We start from the raw sequence: 22,417 nt of genomic DNA on the forward strand, positions 1-22,417 counted from the left end.
TTTGCCTGGAATCACAGGATGTTGAGCTGATGCCGAGATTCAAACGTAGCTCCCCAGCTTTAAAGTTCGCAATTCTAGAACTTGTGGCGGGAGGTGTGTCTAAAAGTGGCCATCAATGAGAAAGACCTGTGCATTTTTCAAATGGGTGGTGAAAAAATATGAGTATGTTGCTGGAGATGTGGGGCGCCGTGCCACCAATGTACTTACCGGGGGAGGGTAAACACCCATTATTCCGCAACTTTCTTTCCGCATACCATCACTCCGCATATTCATTACGAAAGTACCATGACTCTGCAATGCCATTATAACGCATGGCATTACATTTTATATGCTTTTACCACGCATATATTTACAACGAAATTCGTTGTAAATGCATGAATGGTAAAAGCATGTTTTTTTTTTAAATGTTTGGATAAGGTAAGTATGGGTATAGGGGTATATGTTTTGGGGTACTGAGGTATATGTTTTGGGATGTTTGGGTATTTTAAGGGTTCAGATATAGTTTTGGGTTATGGGGTACAGGGGTAGTTTTAGGGTTTATGGATAGGTATGGGTTTTGGGGTACAGGGGTATTTATAAGGTTCAGGGCTAGGTTTGGGTTTTAGGGTACAGGGGTATTTTTAAGGTTTAGGGATAGGTTTGAGTTTTGGGGTACAGGGTATATTTATAGGGTTAAGATGGGTTAGTGTTTAAGGGTGTTGGGGTATTTTACGGAGTAACAGTGGGTTATGATTATGGGGCGCAGGGGTATTTAAAGGGAGCAGGGTGGGATTAGGTTACGATATGAGACATGGCATGAAGGGCGGAACGTACCACACGACCCCAGCGTTTGTCACGCCCCCAGCACAACGCAGACACGCCCACAAGGGACTACTTTGCTGGCACGGTTCTTTTACCTTTTAAATGTATATGGTGGGCATCTGCATAGCCTATGTCCTTCTGCTGCAACTGCCCTTTCCAACGCTGTATTGGGTGTGATTGGTGCTGTGGTTCCTGAGATTACCCGCCTCAAAGGTTTGGGCTCTCTCTTTATTATATTAGTATGGATATATATATATATATATTTATATATATATATATATATATATATCAGTGCTCCAAAGGTTGCCCTAGCTTTGAGGAGCACGCCACACAGAACAAAGGTGAAACCTTTTAATCACAGGTACGGAAAAGATCACGGCTGCCAGTTCAATCAAACAGCTGCTCCGTCCATGAAACCTGACGCGTTTCGAAGGTCTTGCCTTCTTCCTCAGAGGTACAGTGACGGCAGTTCCGGTCTCCATTCACAGTTCTCAAAAATGCAATACCACGGCCAACATAGGCTCCTCCTTTAAGTGGGGCATTGTGGGAATGGAATTCACTGATATTTGGCGGCAGCCTCGCCGTCGAGTGAGCACCACCCCCCGTGGGGGGCCACTCGGCTTGGTATCCACCATGCCGAACTCGTGGAACACAGAAGCTGTAATAGGATTGAGGAAAGGACATTGACTGCTGGGAACTGGCAGCCGTGATCTTTTCCGTACCTGTGATTAAAAGGTTTCACCTTTGTTCTGTGTGGCGTGCTCCTCAAAGCTAGGGCAACCTTTGGAACTGATATATATATATATATTCGAAACGATTCCCACCACTTCCAAGCAGACGCCAGGCGAAGAAGGAAACTCAAGCCTCAGCAGCAAATGTTTCAGGCAAGAAGTATTTTATTTGTCACCTCTCACGACGACGCGTTTCGGGCTGTGTAGCCCTTGATCACATTCAGCTAAACTGCGCCATTTTTATTCTTTATAAACAATTAGTGAAAGTGCACACCTGAGTTGCATTTCAGTGAGATTCACAAGATTAAAAGGCATTGAAAAAAGACTGTGTTCTCATATACTGCCTAGTACTTCTTCTATATCTGACATCAATACATGCTTTAGTCACTATTAAAATAATTTATAAAATATTTCTAAATGTTCGTGTATTGCACATACATTAATTTTATAAATTGTAGCGTTCTTTTGCAAAGTCAAGTTATTTAAATACTAAACATTTCTAACTGGATAAATCCAAGTTTGTATCAATGTTACAATGTAACATGATAAATTTGCGCCCATCTTGTATATTGTGAAGATATCCGGATAAATCCAAATATATATATATATATATATATATATATATATATATATATATACACACACACAACAAAATCCAGCCCCCACAGAAACTATGGCAGAAGACACGGACTCGAGGTGTTAAAATTCAGCATTCATTTATTCAGTCAGGTTGCCCTCAATCCCAGAGGCAAAGAGATACGCGTTACGTATATTTCATGAATAATAATCTTTCTACTTCCTCTCCTATGCCTACAAAGTGCTTGATTTAAGTACAGGTAACAAAAACCCAACACATTTTGGTTCCAGCTGGACCTGAAAAGCATTGGTCTTTGCTATTTAAATTAATATTCTACATTAATGATCAATGCTTTAAAGCTCACTGCTTTGATGTGCCACTTCATTAGCCATCCTGTTTAGGAAGGGGGTGCCATCTCCTTCCTGGCCAGGTCTTTGTTTCTGATGCTTAGGAGTATTCATGCTGCATGATAGGAGGTCAGATTCCTGGCTTGGCCGCAGCACACCCGGCCTGAAAGCCAGAGCACAGCAAACGCGGGGGCAACTAGGTGGGCAGCCTCTAAGGTAGCCACCTGAGCGCATGCCACATCAACCTTGACTTGGGACTAGTATCAGGGAAGTGGAGGCACTTTGTTTGGTACCAAACATTACCATATTCTGCGGTACCATAATGGAGCTGGCAACCTCCAGTGTGGCCGGGTGCCAGCCCATGTTATCCTATGGACCGCTGAACACTATAGAAATCCTTAAGGGAAAGGGCTACTATAGTGCTATAAAACTTGCATTTATATGTCCACACCTTTAATATACTGCACACTGCCTCCTGGGCTTTGGACACCTACCTTAGGGGTTACTGACATAAAGTGCTTTGGCCTTGCTACACATGTCCAGCACAAAATCGAATTGGAGCAATCTGCACTATTCCTGCAGTCTGCAATGGCAGGTTTGCTGTATTCTGTTTACTTATGTCACTCAGGGTGGCACAACTAGTGCTTCAGGCCCTAGTGACCTCTCGGACGCGAATGCCCTGGGTTCCCCTGGTACCATATACTAGGGACTTATAAGGGGGTTAAAGTCTTTGCCAATTGGGGTTACTAATTCACACACATAAGTTTTAGAGAGAGAGCACTGGCACCTGGTCAGCAGGCTTCAGTGCACTGCCAGAGTCGAAAAAAGGAGCATCTAGTAGTTCAAATGGGGCAGAAAGTGGGGGGGACTTCTGCAAAAAGCCCAGTTTTCTTACACAACTCCCCCCCCCCCCTCCCACACACACCAACACGTCCAGGAGACTTAGCCCAACCATGGATGAGTTTTCCAGACTTGTCAACGAGGATGAATGTAAAGAAAACTGGCTGATCTATTGCAGGGCCTACTGTGTCTCACATCCATCTTCATGGTCACTCCCTCTGGGCAGCTGACCTACCTCAACAATGACAAGACCCGATTTAAACTGAACCTTAACTACAGCTGTGTCTTAGCCTTCCTCTCCTATTATTCTGGGTAGTGAGGTGCTCACCTCTTCTAACCATATCTTAGTTAGGGTAGCACATAGCTTACACACAGGGGTCACCCAACATTTGAGCAACCCACCACTCACTTTTGCCCTCAGGATCTGCCTCCCATGCCAAGTAGAGCGCTGCCTTGAAGGCTAACATCAACAGAGGCTACTGACAGCTGTCAAAATCCAGAACCACATCCTGAGCTCTCCACTGACAGGTGAATGACCTACCTTAGGAGCAAGGGAGAGTTCTTGGAACCTCCCCTACTCTTCAGAGTGGGGCGGCTATCACCGCATGTGGCAGACACTTTTCTTCCACTCCTCCTTCTGTCAGTTCATTGTTGACAACCTGATTCTGAACATCTGTCTGATTTTTCAGGACTTCCTGAGGGTCAGGTGAGGCCTCACCAGTGCCTACTTTGGGGTTCTACCTCATTACGATAGAATGCCCTTAGTTGAGAGTGACTTTCCTTTCCTTTTCTTACTATTTTTCCCCTTCTTTTGGGGCCTACGTCTTCTAACCTTAGGGACAGGACCCCCAGGATCTTGGGAGTTGAGCAGTGCCCTACGTGCAAACCCCTTCTGGGATCAGATTAACCTGTGGGAGGTCATTGCCCAGTATACAATTAAGGGGGGTGGGGGGGGGGGGGGTCAAGGCTGACTACCCCCATATGTCAGATAATGGCATCCCCTTTTACTAAAAGCACTAAGGCTACATGTCTAGTTGTGACCTTCCCTGGGACTATCCTTACTTTCCTTTCCTCTCCTCTCCTATCCTGGCACATACTGATCTGGGGACATTAACTGGTCAACCACTATGGTATTACTGACACCTGTGTCTCTCAGGGCAGGGGGTGGGGTCCCATTCACCTGAATGAAGTGGACGTGCTTACTATCACCCTCAGTGATCACCAGCTTACCATCTGAACCCTTCTCCCAGTTAACAGCTATGAGGACCTCCTCATATGAGTTGTCCTCCTCAAAGGCTTCACTGACCAGCCCAGTGCTAACCTTCCTTTTGGGATAGGCTACATTATCTAGGTAGTGCCCTGCCTGTTGGCAGTCAAAGCACAGCCTATTATCCAAGAGTTGTTTTTAGCCCTGCGTATCCCTTACGCTGCTGACCAGAGGTGGGGTGGGTTTGCATTTCCTCCTGTTTAGGGTGATGGGGTCCTGAGGGGTCTCATTGGTGTGCTTACCACCTGCAGACTTTGCCCTTTGTGGGCCTAGCCCCCTTTCCTGAGGTCACCCCCCTGGGTTTTCATGGGTACTCTTGTTCTTACCCACTCATCAGCCTTCTTGCCCAACTCTCTAGGTCTAGAAAGCTCAGAATCTACCAGATACTACCCTAACTTGTCGAGGTACAGTTAGTTAAAATGTGTTCTTTCATAATTAAATTATACAGCCATCATAAGTGTTCACCTTATTGCCTTTTATCCAGCCTCCCAGTACTTGGACTGAGGAATCTACGAAATTCACCCATGTCTAGTTTTGATCTTTACGGGTGTCCCTAAACTTTGGCCTTTTCTCTTTTTTGGTGAGCCCAACCCCTTCTTTGAGTGTCGCCTTCATATATTTGTAGGACTCAGCCACTTCCTCATTAAGGGTTAAAAGTCTATCTCTGCCCTTCACTGAGGATAACTACCACAAAAACTCCCATCATATTGTAAAGTGCTCTGATATCCTTCAGGATCTTGTTCGTGCTATATAAAACTTTATAAATAAATAAATAAACAAAAGGGAGCCCCTGTGCTGGTGTGCTATCCTCCTCATTTTGCAGGCCCTCTAAAAGACTGCGAATCATTTGTTGATGATGTCATCACCATCACTTCTCTTAAGGGGCAGTACAGTGTTGGTGGTTAGTGTCCATAGGATGCAATTCATCCGGCTGGGCTAGTGTTTGTATGATGCAGTGCAGTGTCCTCTTAACATCCACGCATTTTGGTTCGATTAGCGCCCTTAGGGTGCAGTATTATATGGTTCGTTAACTTTACTGAGATGAAATATACCGGGTTGAAGCCCCACAGATGATATGCATTGAGGCGGGTTAGTGTGTCTGAGATGCATTACTGTGGGTTAGTGCCAGTGGGATGCAGCAAATGTGTGTTAATCCTAGTAAGGGTATGTGGTTTAATGATCCCTGTGTGTGTAGGATATAAGATATAGTTCTAAGCAGTAGGTTAGTGTCCTTAATGCAGCAGTGGATGAGTGTCACCAGAATGCAGCATTGCAGGGAGGGTTATTACCCCGATATGCAGTATGCGGTGGTATGTTAGTGTCTATAAAGTACAGTACAGTCCAGTGGTTTAATTAATTTATTTTATTTTATGTTCACAGTTTTATATAGCGTGAACAAGATCCTTACAGATATCAGAGCGCTTAACATACATGTGAAATGAGGAAAAAAAAAAAGAAAAGAAAGGCAAATTGTGCAAATAGCGATCAGTGCAAGGTAACAAAATGTGAGTGGGTGGTCGATTCAGATAATAAAGTACACGAGAGAGATAAACAGTCAACAGTATTTCCACAGTATATGTTCAAGTGAATTATTGAGATTGGAGTCGAGGGTTATGCCTAAAGATTTTGCTGAGTCTACAATGATAGGTTGTACGTTGAATGCAGTGAGGTGTTTAAGCCATTCCTGAGCGATGAGGATTTTGGAGGAGGGTGCTATTAGGAGGAATTCAGTTTTTAGAGCATTAGGTTTGAGATGGTTCTCTGCCAGCCATGTCTGTGTGTCCTTGAGTGTTGAGTTGAGAAGTTTGATGTCTTCAGGGGATTGAAGTATGAGGTAGAGTTGGGTATCGTCCGCATACATGAGAAATTGCACATTAGAGGCTTGAAGCAGTGCGCTGAGTGGCTCCATGACTAGATTGAACAGGGTTGGGGATAATGAGGAGCCTTGCTGGATACTTGGTGTTAATGGAACGGGTGTAGACACAGTGTTGTTAATTTTGAATTTCTGAGACCGGTTATGAAGGAAAGAGGTGAAACATTTGAGTACTGTCCCTGAAAGACCCATTCTGATAATCAGCAGTTCGAGTAAGCTCTTGTGTTTGACCGTGTTGAATGCTGAAGAAAGGTCGAGTATGATGAGGAGGCAGGTACAGTTTTGGTCAAGAATTTGAAGCGCGTCATCAATTATGTGTGTCATGGCTGATTCTGTACTGTGGCCTGCACGGAAGCCGGATTGCTGTTGGTTGAGGAGGTCAAAATGTTCGATGTGTTTTTTTCAATTGGAGGTGAACACATTTTTCTAGCAATTTGGCTAAAGTAGGGATATTGGAGATAGGACGATTGTTATTAAGGTCAGTAGGGTCAGCTGTGGGTTTCTTTAGTATGGGCAATACTTGTCCTATTTTGTGGGAGCCCGGGATGCATCCTTGTTGAAGAGAACTATTAATGATTTTGGTCCAGAGCAGAAGAATCCATGGGATAAAGTCCTTTACAGCGTTTGCAGGTAGAGGGTTCGAGAGGTGATTGGAGGGCTTCAGGGTACTAAAGATCTTGCCTATAGATTCTTCTGTGTAGGTATCAAAGGATGACCATGTAGCATTGTTTTTTAGTTTGATGGGTGTTTTGCTGAGGGGGCTGGAGTATAGGTTTAGATCCTTGAGGAGATTATTCTTGATATCTGTTTTTAAATTGAAGGTGGCGAATTCTTCACAGGACGGTAGGGTGCTGGATGTGTTATGTAGTCGTTGAGGTTCGTCCTTGAATTGAGTTTTCATTAGCTCAAATAGTTTTTTTGGGTCGGTTTTTTACTTGGTCTAGTTGATGGCTAAAAAAGTCAGCTTTCGATCGTTTGATTTTCTTAAAATAGGCGTTTCTTTTTTTCTTTAATGTTTTGAGGTGCATAGCTGACGGGGTAGATGCAATGTAGTGTGATGGTTTAGTTCCATTAGGCACATCACATTTTGCTCTTTAGTGTAATGCATGTGTTAATGTCCATGTGCTGCAGTGCTCTGTGGAATGCCAGCAACCCCCAGCATGCAGTGCAGTGTGGTACATTAGTACTTCTAGGGTACTGTGCAGTCTTGAAGTCTAGTGTTACTAAGATGCATTGCAGTGTGGTTTTGGGGTAGTGTTTAGGATGTGTGGCAGTGCAGTGGATTAGTGTTCCAAAGATTCAGTGCTGTACATCAATTTACCTAAAATGCAGTGCAGCATGGTAGGGTTGTGCCACTAGGAAGCAGTGTAGTTGGCAGCCTACCACAGGAAATTTCACAAATATTTTATTAGATTAAAATGTATTACAAATTAAGATTGAATGCAATTTTTGTGAAAACGCAGCACTTTGGGTACTGGCTATAATGCTTTGATTTATTGAAATGTTCAACTAAGGTTCATTTCCTTCTGTTGGTGTTGGAACCCTTTCCCTTGGTGGTTAGAGGGGTGGCCCTTGTTGTTGAGAAGGGTATAGTGGAGCAGTGTCTGTAGGAAGCACTGCAAAGTATTCCTAAGGTGTTCACAATGTTTTATATTAGCATTTCCTTGGGTGAACTGTGGTAGAGAATTCCAAATCAGCTACTGCATTCTAGTGGTCAACCAGGGTCTTAATGGTTCCCAAAATCATTGTATCACTTACGTGCTGGTAATTATTCTGCATCACTGATCAGGGCCGGACTGGCTACCGGGCAGTTTGGAATGCTGCTGAGCTGGGGGCTGATTTCGTTAATGGGGACCTGCGTGAGCTAAACGAAATTTGGTTTGCTTTCAGTATATCGAAGCATACGCAGGTCTCCATGGACGAAATCAGCCCCCAGTGCAGTAAAATCAGGCAGCAGCTCGGCAGCATTCCAAACTGCCCGGTAGCCAGTCCGGCCCTGTCACTGATTTTGCGTTCCAAACTGGCATTTGTGTCAGATAGGGCTTTAAGAACATCCGCCTGCTTGAACTACACATGCCTCTTTTGTTTAAAGTATCTTTTATTGGCATTTTAATCTTATTAACATGACATCATATCATATTGTACAAGGAAAAATTGTATAAACTCTTATTTCTAATATTCATCGCCCTTTCTAGACAGGTCCATATATTGCTAACAGTTTGCACTGCTTTATGGCACGAGAAATAGATCCTTGCTTTTACGAAGGGGAGGTATGTAGTTATCACATCAATAGAATGGATGCACATTCAAGGGAAATTGAAATGCCAGATACATAACAGGGAATCTAAAAAAGAATAACACGTTCAACAAACAAAAATGCCTTTCAACAGATATACCTTGCACAGTAGATTAAAACAATCCGCATTGAATCGCCATTTCTGAACTTCAGTGGGTGGGGCTCACATGCCTCTTATGTTTACTTTAAAGGTCTCACAGAGCAGACCAGGACTGGCCGATGATCAAACATTAACGTTAAAGAACTCTGTAAGGGCCTGGCAAATTTCTGCCTTGGATACTATATCAACGAGTGCCTCGACGTGGAATTTTCAAAATACGGTTCTTTGACTCCAGGTCAGGGGTTATGCACAGTAAAGGCACAAGTGAGTGATTGGACAGCATGTGTGCAAGTATACTAACTGAGGTCACCCATGTGCATGAATCCCTGGAGGACAACCCATAGTTAGGCCTAGATTGAAAGTCGTGCACCCAAGAGCAGTAAGTCAAGTCTTGCACACCTGAGTTTCCAGAGCTTCAGATGACAAAAAGGTGGCTCAGTTCTGCAAGTACGCTGGAGGCTGCAGTTTGCATTCATAGTGGGACCAGAGCAGTGCACGCACAGATGCATTACAATACCTTCATCAAAACACTATAGTTTGGGACAAATAATTGTATATATAGAATATATGTGGGAAATAGTCCATGCTATCTATATTTGGACCATTGCTCACAAATGTAACATGCCTACATCACAATTTCCCTTGGACTAATATAAATCTAACCTGATTGTCTCTAGTTGTGGCCAGATGATGAAAGGGGACAACCATATGGATAAGTATAGTCATCACCCTAACATGTGAACTAAAGGATGCAATATATCAGGACTCACCACAGATATGGGAAATCCCTTTTTCCCTGTTTAAGGTCAGGTGGTTTCTTGTAGAAAGGCAACTGAGATGTAATTTCTACGAAGGCAAACCAAATAGCGTCTGATTTTCTTCTGATTATATCCCCATGATATTCCATGATAGAAATTCAGCTTCAAATTCCCCATTCTGCTCATCTCATATCAAACCACAGATGCATCAGTAAAGGCTCAACAGCCAGGCTCAACAGCCAGGGCAAACCCCAACCCAATGCAGGTCCAAGCAACCTTTATTGGATGGAGAATTACAATTGTGGTATTGCCTGTTTATACACAAACCTTCCCCTCCCACTTTTCTCTCCAAACTGAGTAGCGTGTACATCACTAAAAAGTAGAAAAAATTATGGAATTTCTCTAATGCACATTAGGGGATATTTAGCATCACCCTCATCCCACCACCGGTCCAACCCACACAATATAAAGCAATTAAACAATAGAGGATATTCCTATCCCCAGGAAACTAGCATGCATGCTTATCAATCCATCACTAGAAATAGGGCAGTGCATGGCGGAGGCTATACAAGAGCAACAACTCATGTGGGCTGGTATCCATCAAGGCAATGCAGCAAGTGGCATACTTTAGTTGAATCATCATCAGACTTGGATCCGTCTGCATTTAGCAGATGGGCATTCCGTTTGCGCTTGGAGAACTAGTGTCTCTTGACAAACTGTAAAGCCTTGGCAGGGCGACTGTACATTCTCTTTGATCCGCTTAGGGCTACTTAAATCTGACCAGGTAAACAGAGCTAATAAGTCCTGATGCTTTCTCAGCAATCTCTTGACTGAAAGGCATGCCTATCCTCTTGAGCGTTTTGGGTAAAGTCAGAGTATATAGTGATTTTCAAGCACTGAAATTCAAGGTCCACCTTTTCTCTGGCCTTGCGGAGAACAACATCTCTATCTCTATAGTTTAACAGACACACTATGATAGGTCATGAGCTTGCCCTGGGTGGAGGCCTGGGGCTCAGAAACCTATTGGCCCTCTTGCTTAGCAAAACGTCAGAGAACGCCTCACTGCCAAAGTGATCCCACAGCAGTATCTCAACATAGAGCTCAAGTTTGGTAAGTGCCATAGCCTCTGACACACTCACAATGCGTATGTTATTTTGCATAGAGTGGGCTTCTAAATCTGCATTTTTCATTGCAAAAGTCTTACTCTGCTTCTGTAGTTGCGCAAGTCTTTTGTCTTAGATACCAGCCTCATCCTTCAAGTCAGTCACACTGTGAGCCACCATGTTGAGTCGTTTACCCAGCTTATCAAATCTTTTCTTCAAATGGTCCATTCAGTCCTGCTGCCTAGGATGACAAAACCGCCATTCCTTTGAAGTATCAACTGCCTAAGTCAGTCATTTGTTGGCGCTGTTTGTGGAGATGACTGGTGAGTGGTATCCATCAATGTTTCCTCCCGCCAGGGCCTTGTTATCTTCTTGGTGTCAAAAGGTAACCTAACCTGTTTCATGTCATCCTACGGATAGCGCTGAGAAGACTGGTCACAGAGATTGCCTCCTGACAGCTGGTACAGAAAGTATGCCATTGAGACACAGGATGGGGCTCAATGCATTCATCAAGCCAAGAAGCTAGTGGTGTGAGCAGCAATAACAATAAGGGCCATGTAATGTGAATAACCACTTACCTATGCAATAATTCCAGCAGGGTCTGCCAAGAGTCGCATCAACAGGAGTTAATAATGATCCTAATATATACATATATTGAAGCTTTTCACCATGAGCCCCCAGACCCCTGAAGGGCACATCCCAGACTGATCACAACACCGCATTGTAAGGAAATGCCTCTTCTTGTATGGTCACCCCCAAAGTTTTGGACAGATGCTGCTGTTTTTTTTACTCCCAGTGCACTGAGGTCTGTTAACCACACCTCAGTGCTAGTGCCCTGGCCCTAAATGTGTATGTTTAATTGGCTTATACCCATTTGGCACAAGCTAACTCTACTTATGAGCCTCTAGTGTATGGTACCAGAGGTATCCAGGGCATGTCAGTCAAAGTGTCCCCTTAGGGACTGCAGCATTTATTGTGCCACCCTGAGTGTGACAATTAAAATATGACTTAGTCCGCAAAATCAGACTGTTAAGGCAGTTTAAAACTGCTAACTCAACTGTGCTATTTTAATCAATTAAAAAACCAAAACACTCTTCTTAATGTGTGTAAGTTACCACTAAAGTAGGCCTATCGAGTCCTAAGGTTGGGTGCAGCATGTTAAAAAGTGGAGCACATGTTTAACATGTCTGACAGTGAAAACCCACCATTGTCATTTTTACTGTGTGAAAGATTGGTAGCCCCATTGGCGAGTACAGAGTTACATGCTGACTACTCAACTGTGCTAACTTCTAAATGGGAATACCTAAATTGGTACTTCAAGTTCTCATACAACTCGTTACATTAAGGCCGATTTTGATACCCGTCAGAATTGATGTAACCTGCTGCCTCATCCACCTTTTAGAAAATTGTTGCTCTGTTGTCCAGTTTTCCAGTGGCCATTTGCTGAGGCTGGCCACGAGACAGCCTTCTACCATCCTGGGGAGATGTATCAACAACTCCCAGATTAGATAACAATACAAGCACGCCGCTGGAGGCGTTACTTCCTTCTGACAAGAAGCCCCATGGGGTGATGGCCCAAAAGGTGAGCTTCAAAGTGGAAACCGTCTTTGAAGGGCAAATGGTTGAAACTCCAGAGCAGGGCTGCTCTTTTGTTCCGGTAGACAGGTTGGCATTGGGGACAGAGAGGGAAACACACTGGCCACACAAGTTGTTTTCCATGGGAGTAGCCCACAAGCAGCCACATCTCCAGGGAAGAATAGAGCACTCTGCGATTGCTTTATGTCATACTTCACGGGAAGTTGTCATCAGTCGGGAAGGAACTTAGTAGCCCATTGACTAGTGACTACGACCTCCTCTGAGAGCACTTTCTGGACATAAAAGGGGGATCCCTAGTACCCAGAACTCAGATGTCATTTGACTGAAGAAGGACTGCAATGCTGACCCAGGAACTGACAAAGAAGAGGCTGGACTAAAGTGGGACTGCACCTGCTGCTCCTTGGGCCAGCGAAGGAAAGGTATGTGCCTGCGGTGTCCTGCTCATGGAGAAATCCCTCCCGAGCCCATCTAGAAGCAGAGACTCCAAGAGTCCGTTGACTGACTTCCTGTTCACATCACAGGACCACAAAAGCTGATGTAGCCTGTCTGGGAGTTGGTAGTGAGGTTACTGGATCGTCGCCCCTTGCCCTCATGCAGCCTAAGAGACCAGAGACCGATGCTCAAACATTGCACTCGAGTCTGCCGAACACAGGAAAGTCATCGGTGTTCATTTTGGTCACCCAAATGGAGAGTTATCGCCAAAAGAAAGAAACTGCTGATTCCACTATGTAGAGCAACTGATAGGCCAGTGGCGACTGTACATCTGCTAACCACAAGAGGACTTTGAAGGACGTTGATTCCTGTGACCAGAATCACCTCACCAGGAACGTGGACGAAGGAGGAACTGAACTGAAGACTGCTATTCCTGGCAAGATAAGTGTTTCTTCGTTACTTGTTGGTACCTTTGACTGGCTCCCTGCTGGAATTGGCCAGCCAAAGTAACTCTTAGTCACTGCATTACATCCTAACAAAGTTTTTTTTTTTAAGTTTCTAAGTGTCAAGTTTGTTGAATTTGCCAATGCTTGTTCGCAGTAAGTTGAACAGTTCTGATTTATTGTTTTTTGTAAAATCCATATCTCCAGAACCCTTCGATGGATCTTTTTTGTTTTTTTGCCCTCACATTCTTAAATATATAATCTATTTTTATAAATTTATGTTGGATTTCTCGAGTGTCAAATTTCTTTCTGCTTCAATTATTTTGCTACTGTTTAACCCGTTGGCTGCGTCGAACGTTCAGCTCCAGTGCTGTACGTTCGAAAAATGGGTGGGGCAGCGTCGGCCAACGGACGTTCGCAGCACTACCAAGGTAGTGCACGCGATGACCATTGGCCGACAGCAGCAGCCAACGGGTTAAATACTTTACCCTAATTCCTTTGTGGACACCTTACTGCTCAAAGAAAAGAAACTATCTAGGGTCAAGGTAAGGTTTGACAAACGAACCCTGACTGATCCTTAAGGGGTTGGTAGTGTACTATATGGTGAGGTCTCACAACCACACCATATAATACACCGCATGTTCTCACACGTGTGGAGCCACTGTTTTATAGGCCAACATGCTCTCATGTGTAGGTCTCAACTGGTCAGTGTCCAACAGGCCAAAGCTATCCCCAGGGGCTGCTGCACCGACATGGTGGTGTGAGCACGGGTAAGCCCCCAGGCTCACCGGAAGCCCCTGTTGCTACTGGGCCTCCGGGAGATCGCGCAGCCACCATCCATCCTGAACTTCATGTGGCAAAGTGACAAATTACAATTCTGAAATTGCACCTCTTCCCTGCCATGTCTATTCTGAATAGGAACACACCAACCAGAAACCGATCTCAAGTGTTGTACGTCGTCAGTGTGTTGCAGCATGAATTAGCCTGGGTCTCGAATGCGGCCCGTGCAATTGCCAGTGGCTGAAATGTGCCTTGTATGATACGAGAGACTGAGATCAATTCAAGCTCTCCACCCAACGCTTTTTTTACTTTATAAATGAGACACCCAGAGTGAGATATATATATATATATATGTCCTGGCTTTGGTCTCTGGCTCCCTGTGCCGTAGTTGTAGCCACTTTTCTTGTAGAATGTGCCTTAACCTTTGCTGCACCTTACTAAAGAGGCACAAGAAGGACAAAACTTGTCTGGGCTCTGAGTTGACATTTGAAGAGGACCAGGCCTGGCCCTTCAGAATCAGCTACTCCTAACTGAGCAAGTCCAAGTATGATATGCGTGTGGCTCTTTTCTGTCTCAAGTGAGACTGGGGGCAAAAAACGATGGACTAAAAGGTGGCCCAAGTAGTTGCCAGTGGCTAAGAATCCATCATTTTATTGTTTTTTTAAGTAGTATTTTATACTAGATCACTGCGCAGTTAAAGAAGTATAACACGCACATCTTATAACATAACAGAACGGGAAGGAACAGAAATGTTAACACTGTAACTAACAGTAGACTATCCTAAAGAGAGCAGACAGTTTGTTATGTAGGAGAGATGCACCCTGGAATGGTTAAAAAGCAAAGGTGAATGGAGTTAGCCCTCTTGTATTTGCTGATCTCAAGAATTCTCTACGCCCACTGTGACTGTCAATCATTTCTGTGCCCTGCACAGACCTACTGACTAATGATGGTCATTGGTCTACCCTTCGTCAAGAGTGTTGCGAAGGGGCATTGCCAACACATTTGTGCATTACAAATCAAAAAGAAATTCACAGATAGTGGAAACAGTCCAAAACTGGTGCCGGAGAAGAATGTCTGTCCAGGCAAGCTAGTTTGAAGAAAGGAGAGACCAACTATGACATTGCAGAGTAGAGAAGATCTCATTGGCCAGGGTTAAAGACGGCTTGCTAAACTGAAGAAAGTGCCTAAGGACTCATCCATCAAGTTGGGGTCTGCAGGAACTTACGTCTGTAAAGGCTAAATGCACCTCATCCGTACAATAACTGTTGGACTCACCTCTCTTGGTAATAATCACCCTCAGCAGGGGATTGGCTGACGAAAGCGCCTTGTGGTAGTTGTCGTCATTGTTGATTGGGAGCAGGTCCCCATGGATGTCTGTATACCCCAGAAGAATATCTACACAGGGAATCTGATGCACGGTCTGGATCAACTGGTAGAAGTCCTGGAAGCACCCCGTGCTCGACCTCCTCAGAGCAAATCGGCGGAATTCTGCGTCAAACTGGAATGAAAGTTGACAACATCAGAAAAGAAGGCATGGGGAGATGTGATATTACCAACCCCACCCAAAACCGTCTTCGCTAAAATACATGCTAATACTGGGCTGTAGTATCGTGGGCCCTGGGCCCACATGCTACTAAGGTGAGTGACACAGACACATGATGTATACTGGATAACTGGCCCAGGGCACGTGCGCGCCCTGCCCCTTTTATTAGCAGGGTCACCTGACCGGTGACGCCTGTGAATGGGTGGGTGTAATACAAAATGGAACACCAGCAGTGTCCAGCAGGACACTACATGGGCTATACAGGTACGTTTAGCCCCTTGTGTTCCTGCTTACATAGTGGACAGAATGCAGTATCCACACTTTGGCCAGCCGCACTAACCAATTCTAGAGAATGAGTATGTAATGCATGTAGGCTCCACAAAGTCCACACCTCTAAGTGACAACTCTAAATAAGTCCGTAGTATGGCTAGGGATGTGCACCTAGCTTTTAGAGAGGTCAGAGGTGTTCTGGAAACAACGCCTATTTTACATTACGTTGAAGGGAATGGAGCTACCTGAAAAGCAAACAGCTGCCTTTGCATCAGCCTAAAATATTGCAAATACATAATTAAGAAATCAAAAAGTAAATTCTTCTATACGTTATTATGAAGGTAGACACCGTTAATTCGGCACGCAGGCACACGAGATGAGCAATCCGATTTGAAAAACTGTAAACAAGACTACAGTAAGACTAAATTAAAACAAGAACCTGAAAAGCAAACAATTTTTCATCCTTCCGTGGTCGACATTTCCTCCTTTTCTTCCGTCTATTATATAGGTACCATGGAGAAATACTTGTGTCATGCGATGAATACAATACAATATGCCATGTCGTTCTACGCTCCGATATGTCACTGTTGGGTGCTTTAGAAACTGGAAAAAGAGCATGCATTAATGGCGTCAGTATTTGCGAGCATCAACTTAGGATCCACATGGGGGGCTCTTATCTAGTCGAGACAGACTCACACCGTCACATGATCGAGAGCCGCAGAAGTGTGCCGACCGGGTGTGGCGTGTTTACTTCCCCTCAAGCATCCGTAGCCGGGCGCTGCTCGTGCGCGCGCCCCGCCGTGCACAGCGTCAGCGTGACGCCGCCATTCCCATGCTGCTCTGAGGAGAGGCCGAGCTCCGGCCAGCCCACACGGCCTCTGCGTGCTCTCGGAGAACAGGCCTCCTGTTCTGCCACAGGATGTCTGTTTGTATTGACACACGTCCTACTTGCGCACACTAAGGGTATAGGAGCACATAGCACCGTGCTGCCCTCCAGCAAGAACGATGCTGGGTAGAAACCTATAGCTTTTAGTCCTAACTACAGTTGTAATGTGCGTGCCTGTGTCATGGTGGGTCCTAGTGCAAGTATGAAATGGCCGCTGTTTGAAGAGTGAGATACAGTAATAATTAGAGTTCAGTGCGGTCCCTCGGGTCGAGGTGCCATTCCGCCAGGTACACCAGTGAAAGCTGCGCCCGTTTGCATGCCTCTATCACTCTCACTCTTCCTCCACACTGCTGAGTGCTGTGCGCCAAGGCGAGATAAGGACTTCTCTGGTCACTGCACAGCACCAACATGCTTCCTACATAGGATCACAACACATAAAACAATCAGCCAACTAAGCATTTTCCCAGGATGTACCATGCTATTCATCCAACTATGAGTTTCATCAGCCCATGCGGGTATGAGGCACTATATAAATGCCACAATACAATACACTGTTTCGATACTACTCTGGGGGCAGCAGTTTTTCTTCCAGTCCAGATGTAGTTGGCCTTCTGTCTGGGGAGTGTTTCAGGACGCACCTTTCACAGCCCCAGCGACATGAATATCGTCTGTACACCATTAGATGACCAGATAGTTTTCTTAGGGTATTGTAGCAGACACTGGCTATGGCTTTTTCCTCTTTTTTTGCCTCCCTTACTTAGAGGTCCTCTGGCTGGTCTTACTTCCCAGGCTTCCAGATGCCCCAGAGTGTTAATTCAAATGAGGGCAGTGGCTGATAGGACCCTGACATCCCAAATTGCAGTCTAGGTAACCCTTTACCATACCGTTAGAGAAGACCCACTTGCTAAGGTCTGTCCCCCCTCCACCCTCCCCTCTATCCCTCCTTTCTCACTTTCTATCCATTCTATAGGGGCCTACAGATGCGCCGTCTACCAATATCAGCCGCCATGCCAAATGCTGAATGTAACCACAAGATGCCTGTAACCCATCTGTATGTGCCCCCGCATTACCACTGTACTGTATTACAAATATCTTCAATGAAAATCTTTGAAATAAAAAAAAAATATAGGAAGGACATCCATGTATTAGGGTGTTATTTACATCAACTCAGCATGACAAAGTCATGGGGAATTTTATTGATAGCCAAGGGATATGTAGACTCGCATCCAAAGAGAAACCCTGAGTCAACACAAGACAATGACAAATCTCACTACACCTTCCAAAAAAGAACATACAGTCCAATGCTTGGAAATTCAACCAGACCTTTCAATAACAGGGTAAACAGACTCACAAAATAGAGACCGCCCCACAGATCCTTTCTAAAAGACTGCAAACTACCCTTTCCCAAAAACAAAAGAAAATGAGTTATTGCCAAAATAAAACTCCCAGCCAATATGAACAGAAAGACCACCATCCTAACCCTTCCAAAGAGTTCACCATCCCTACAAAACAGCACCCACCAACAACCAAGAGAGCATTCAGTCCTTACTAATCTACCATTCAGAAAACTTTTCTTAAGTGAAAGTTCATCTGTTCCTCCCAAGATCACACCACCAAATTTTTCTTTTTTAGTTTTTTTTAGATTTATTGGCTCATTTAGCAAATCTTTCTGCTGTGTCCTTGCCAGGGCATATATATTTCAAAGGCTCACAAACAACCAAGATAGACAAAATAAATACGATCTCGAAAACGAATCATAAGGTCGCCTTGACATGTACATCAGTGGAAAGGCAACAAAGGCTCTAATATGCAGCTGCAGCTGAAGTCTCATTAGATAGAAACAGGCATACCACTTTATGATGTAATGCACTAATATGCCTGCCGAAGGCTAAAGCACTAAGTGAGGAGCCGGGCAAGTCGACATCAATGTAAACATTACATTAAAAGTAAGTCACACAGAGGGAACTGCAGAAAATAAAAATATTTAAAAAATATGGGTCCTCGGTCCAGTTATAAATCTTTGGCCACTTAACTACTGCTCCTTCTGTGCCACTGGGTGTGTCGGCTAGACCGAAAAGGCACATATTTCTCCATCCCATCTTTAAAGGTAATTACTGCTTCCTAATGTTGCAGATGCACAGTCAGATGGGTCTATTGTGCTGCTTATCTTTTCACTTATCATTCACTCTGTGGCGCTACACCAAGATCCAGAAGGCAGTGGTGGCTCACCTTCGTTCCCAGTGTATCCACCTCATCATGTTCCTGGGTGACATCGTTCTGTTTTACCAGTGGCTCCCTGCCTCGCCTCATCACCTCAATCTGAGTATTTTCATTCTTTATGACAGAGGCTTCCCGGAGAACTTTGACAAGTCATCCTGCATTCTTTACCAGGTGATAGATTTTCACTCTGATCTTCCTGGATGATATTGTCCATCCCACCAAGATCCTGGAGTCTTCATGTAATCATTCCCTGTGTCACACAGATAGCTCCTGTGAGAAGTTAGCCTGGCATATGATGTCTACTAGTTCTAGTGGGCACTTTGCACCAGTCTAATCGACCCTCATTGATGGTGGTTGTAAAGTCAACCTTATAGAAAGCTATTTTAGTGGTAGTGGTATCCTAGGGGGTAGCAGTGACGAGCAGTCTTCAGGCTAATACTTCAGAGAGCGAATTAAGCAAGTTGTTTTACCAATTATAATCCCTGGAGTACCTTATGAAAGCAAACCACACAAGGTATAAATCAAATATATATGTATTTATTCTAAACACAACCCCTCTGCACTCTTTATGAGGTCAGAGGTAAAAGTACAATACAAGTTACTTAATTAGCATACGATAAGTTGCACAGTATACGTTTTGCCCTAGGGGCCTCACAAACCATATACTAAAATAGTGGTTTAAGACCCACGTGAGAGTTAGAAAGCAGGCCTTGGGCCTGTGGAATCGCTGGGGCAACTCTAAACAACCAAAGTTTAGGAAGTAGGAGGCCCACAGGAGACGCGTGAAGTGTCTAAACACAGCCGCAGGTTACCATTGACTTTCTATGGGAAACAAACAAGTTACAAATTTACAATTTAAGGACACTTCCGGATGGACTATGATGGAACCCTTTTAAATTAGGACACTTTGAGAGTCAAGACCCACGGAGCACCAGAGTACTCGTGTTACCTCACCCAGGGAAGCCTGGGTGATGCATAGGTGTTTTTTCGTGTCGGGTTTCGTCGGCGTTTTCAATAGAGAGCTGCAAAGAAGTGCTGCAGGCTACCAGAGGAAAAGTGTCCTGGTGGATCCAAGGGTGGATCAAAGATCTGTAGAACCTGAAACCGGAAGGGACAGAGTCTGGGTCACTTGCCAGTGACCAGGGCGGCGATAGGAAGATGCCACCAGATGTCGGATGATTTCAGGTGAGAAGGTGAAGTTTGTCTCTTCAGCCACGAGGACCAGGAGGCATCGATGACGACCAGGAGCTGGATTTAAACTGTCCCACGAAGGACCTAGTTGACTGCGGTGTCAGTATCCGGATTGGACCCAACAAGCCTTGGCAAACGCAACCCACACAGGATGTCGAGATTGGCTTCGGTACAGACCAGCAAGGTCTGAGTACCTTCTCCTTTGCAGGGAAGTTGGAGCAAGCCAGGAGCAACCAGGAAAGCAAGTTAGATTCAAAGAGAAGTCTTCGGGGGGCTCACTAGCCAATGGGCAAAGAACCGCGAAGACACGTTGAGCTGAAATGCAAAAGCATGACCCATGGGTCACTCGTGGAGTGGGTGCCTCTGAGCTTCGGTGCAAATAGTGCTTGGGTCTGGGGCTTCAAGCACCCCAATGCACAACTTCGAGATACCTCGTGAAGTAGGTGCAGCTTGCAAAATGCAGGATGTCCAGGAGTTCCGGTCCCACATCTCGCGTGTCCGTCACGGGTCTCAGCTTTGCTGTGAGCGAAGGTCGGGGTCAGAGATGTCTGGAAGTCCGTGTCCTGTGTCGCAGATTCTACGGGATCCATTGGGAGCCTCAAAAAGGGGAACATCCTTTACAACGCGGATTTTACTCCGCAAGGCTTTCACAACGCGTCCGTTACAACGCAAGTCGTAACCACGACTTGCGCTGGAGGGCGCTAGAGGATTAAGAATAGTATATTTACTATTCCAACACCTTCCCTAGTGTCCACGGAACTGGTGTTAGAATAGTAAATTATACTATTCCAATTACCACGACTTGCGTTGTAAGGGACGCGTTGTTAAAGCACGCATTGTTATGGTACGCGTCGTAATGTCGTACATCCCCTCGAAAATGCAGACCGTCAAAGTTGCTGTTGGTGCCTGTTTGAACAGGGTGATCACTCCTTGACCACAAGGGAGATATCTTCTGTCTTCCCGTCAAAATGGAATGTCGAAGGTCCAGGATATATGTTTCAGAGTTTTGTCCAGAGTAATCTAAAGTCCTAGGGACTGGGTTCCTATACTTATTCTAAGTTTAGGGGCTGGACTACCTTTAAGGTCCCTCCTATGGGTGGACCTGGGAAGGGGGTGGTTACACCCCTTTCCCTTTGTCCAGTTTCGTGCCAGAGCTGGGGCAGAGTGCCCCAGCAACCGGTTGAACTAGAAAATGCATGAAGCACCTTGTGTCGCCCAGGCAGTGTCTGGAAAGCGTTCACTGAATGCAGCCCTCCCTGCCCCAATATACTAAAGCCTGTCTGGGGAGGTGCCAGCACCTCCCTGGACAGGAAACCTATTGTCCAGGCCTTCCCCTGCCGGAGTTTCGTTTAGCAGCAGGAGGGAAGACTCGTGCCTGTGGCAGCAGCATCCATTTTGTGATGCCAGCTATAAGGAGATAGTTCCGAAAGCTGCAGAGGGGCTCAGTTCATGCTAGGGCACCCTCTCACTTAAAACCAAGCACTCTGCCTCCAGGATTGTTAAGGCCTGCCATAGGAGTGACTTATAGGTGTATATGTGTCTTTATGTATATATATAGATATAGGTATACTATATCTAAGTAAGGGGTGATTACACCACCTTACCCAGGCTGTGAGAACATACCTGTGGTGTCAGTTTGGAAGGCAAACCAGGGGTGGCACAATACATGTTGCAGCCCCTCGTAGGCCTAGGGTACACCTATGCCCTGGGTACCTATGGTACATTATACAGGGGCTCACAAGGGTGACTCAGTAACCAATCTGGTATGTACCTAAAGTACATGGTATCAATTTAGAGAGAGAACAGCTGGGCTGTGGGCCTTATTAGCAGGTCCACAGCCACACTAAATTCGAAAAACCAGAGAATCACAGAAAAAATGGGGGTAACCATAGGAAGCAGACCCTACTCTCCTACAGCTCCCACAAGATCCTCAAAGAAAACACCAAAATAAATTGACCTTGCTTAAAATAAAATAATTACTTTCCAGCCTCTTGTCTACAATTTAATTGGTCAGACCTTTTTATGACGTTTCCATCAGCGTGTCTCATTTGTTCTATCCCTCCGGTTGGTGGGCTAGTCTCGAGCACATGATCCTTTTGATCAGTCTGGAGCCTCCTCTTCTAGAGGTTTCTTTAGCCACTTACAGTGGCTTGTGTATAAGCCAAGCTTAAGGTCATTTTGCTATATATATGCCTGCTGGTATTTTTTCTGTTTTGCAACACTCAAACCTTCTTCTTTTGCAGGCTCCCCTGATTAGCTATTTCAGCCAAGTTTCTGTTTGGCAGATTTCCCACCTTTTCGCAACTGGTTTGGTTATCCCACACACAAGGTTTTTTGTGTTGCATACCTTCTGCCAAGTCTTC

General features: G+C 45.0%; 1 protein-coding gene across 3 annotated transcripts in view; it reads right to left on the bottom strand.

The window, feature by feature from the left end:
• PARD6A (par-6 family cell polarity regulator alpha) overlaps positions 1–22,417 on the bottom strand; it is a 321,452-nt gene that overhangs the window by 205,543 nt on the left and 93,492 nt on the right. For all 3 annotated transcript variants that reach the window (XM_086945267.1, XM_086945266.1, XM_086945265.1), the window contains exon 2: positions 15,220–15,442. In XM_086945267.1, the coding sequence (XP_086801393.1) occupies positions 15,220–15,442 (223 nt within the window). The remainder of the gene's footprint in view (positions 1–15,219; positions 15,443–22,417) is intronic.

Source organism: Lissotriton vulgaris, chromosome 12 (assembly GCF_964263255.1).
Source record: "Lissotriton vulgaris chromosome 12, aLisVul1.2, whole genome shotgun sequence".
Classification (NCBI taxonomy): domain Eukaryota; kingdom Metazoa; phylum Chordata; class Amphibia; order Caudata; family Salamandridae; genus Lissotriton; species Lissotriton vulgaris.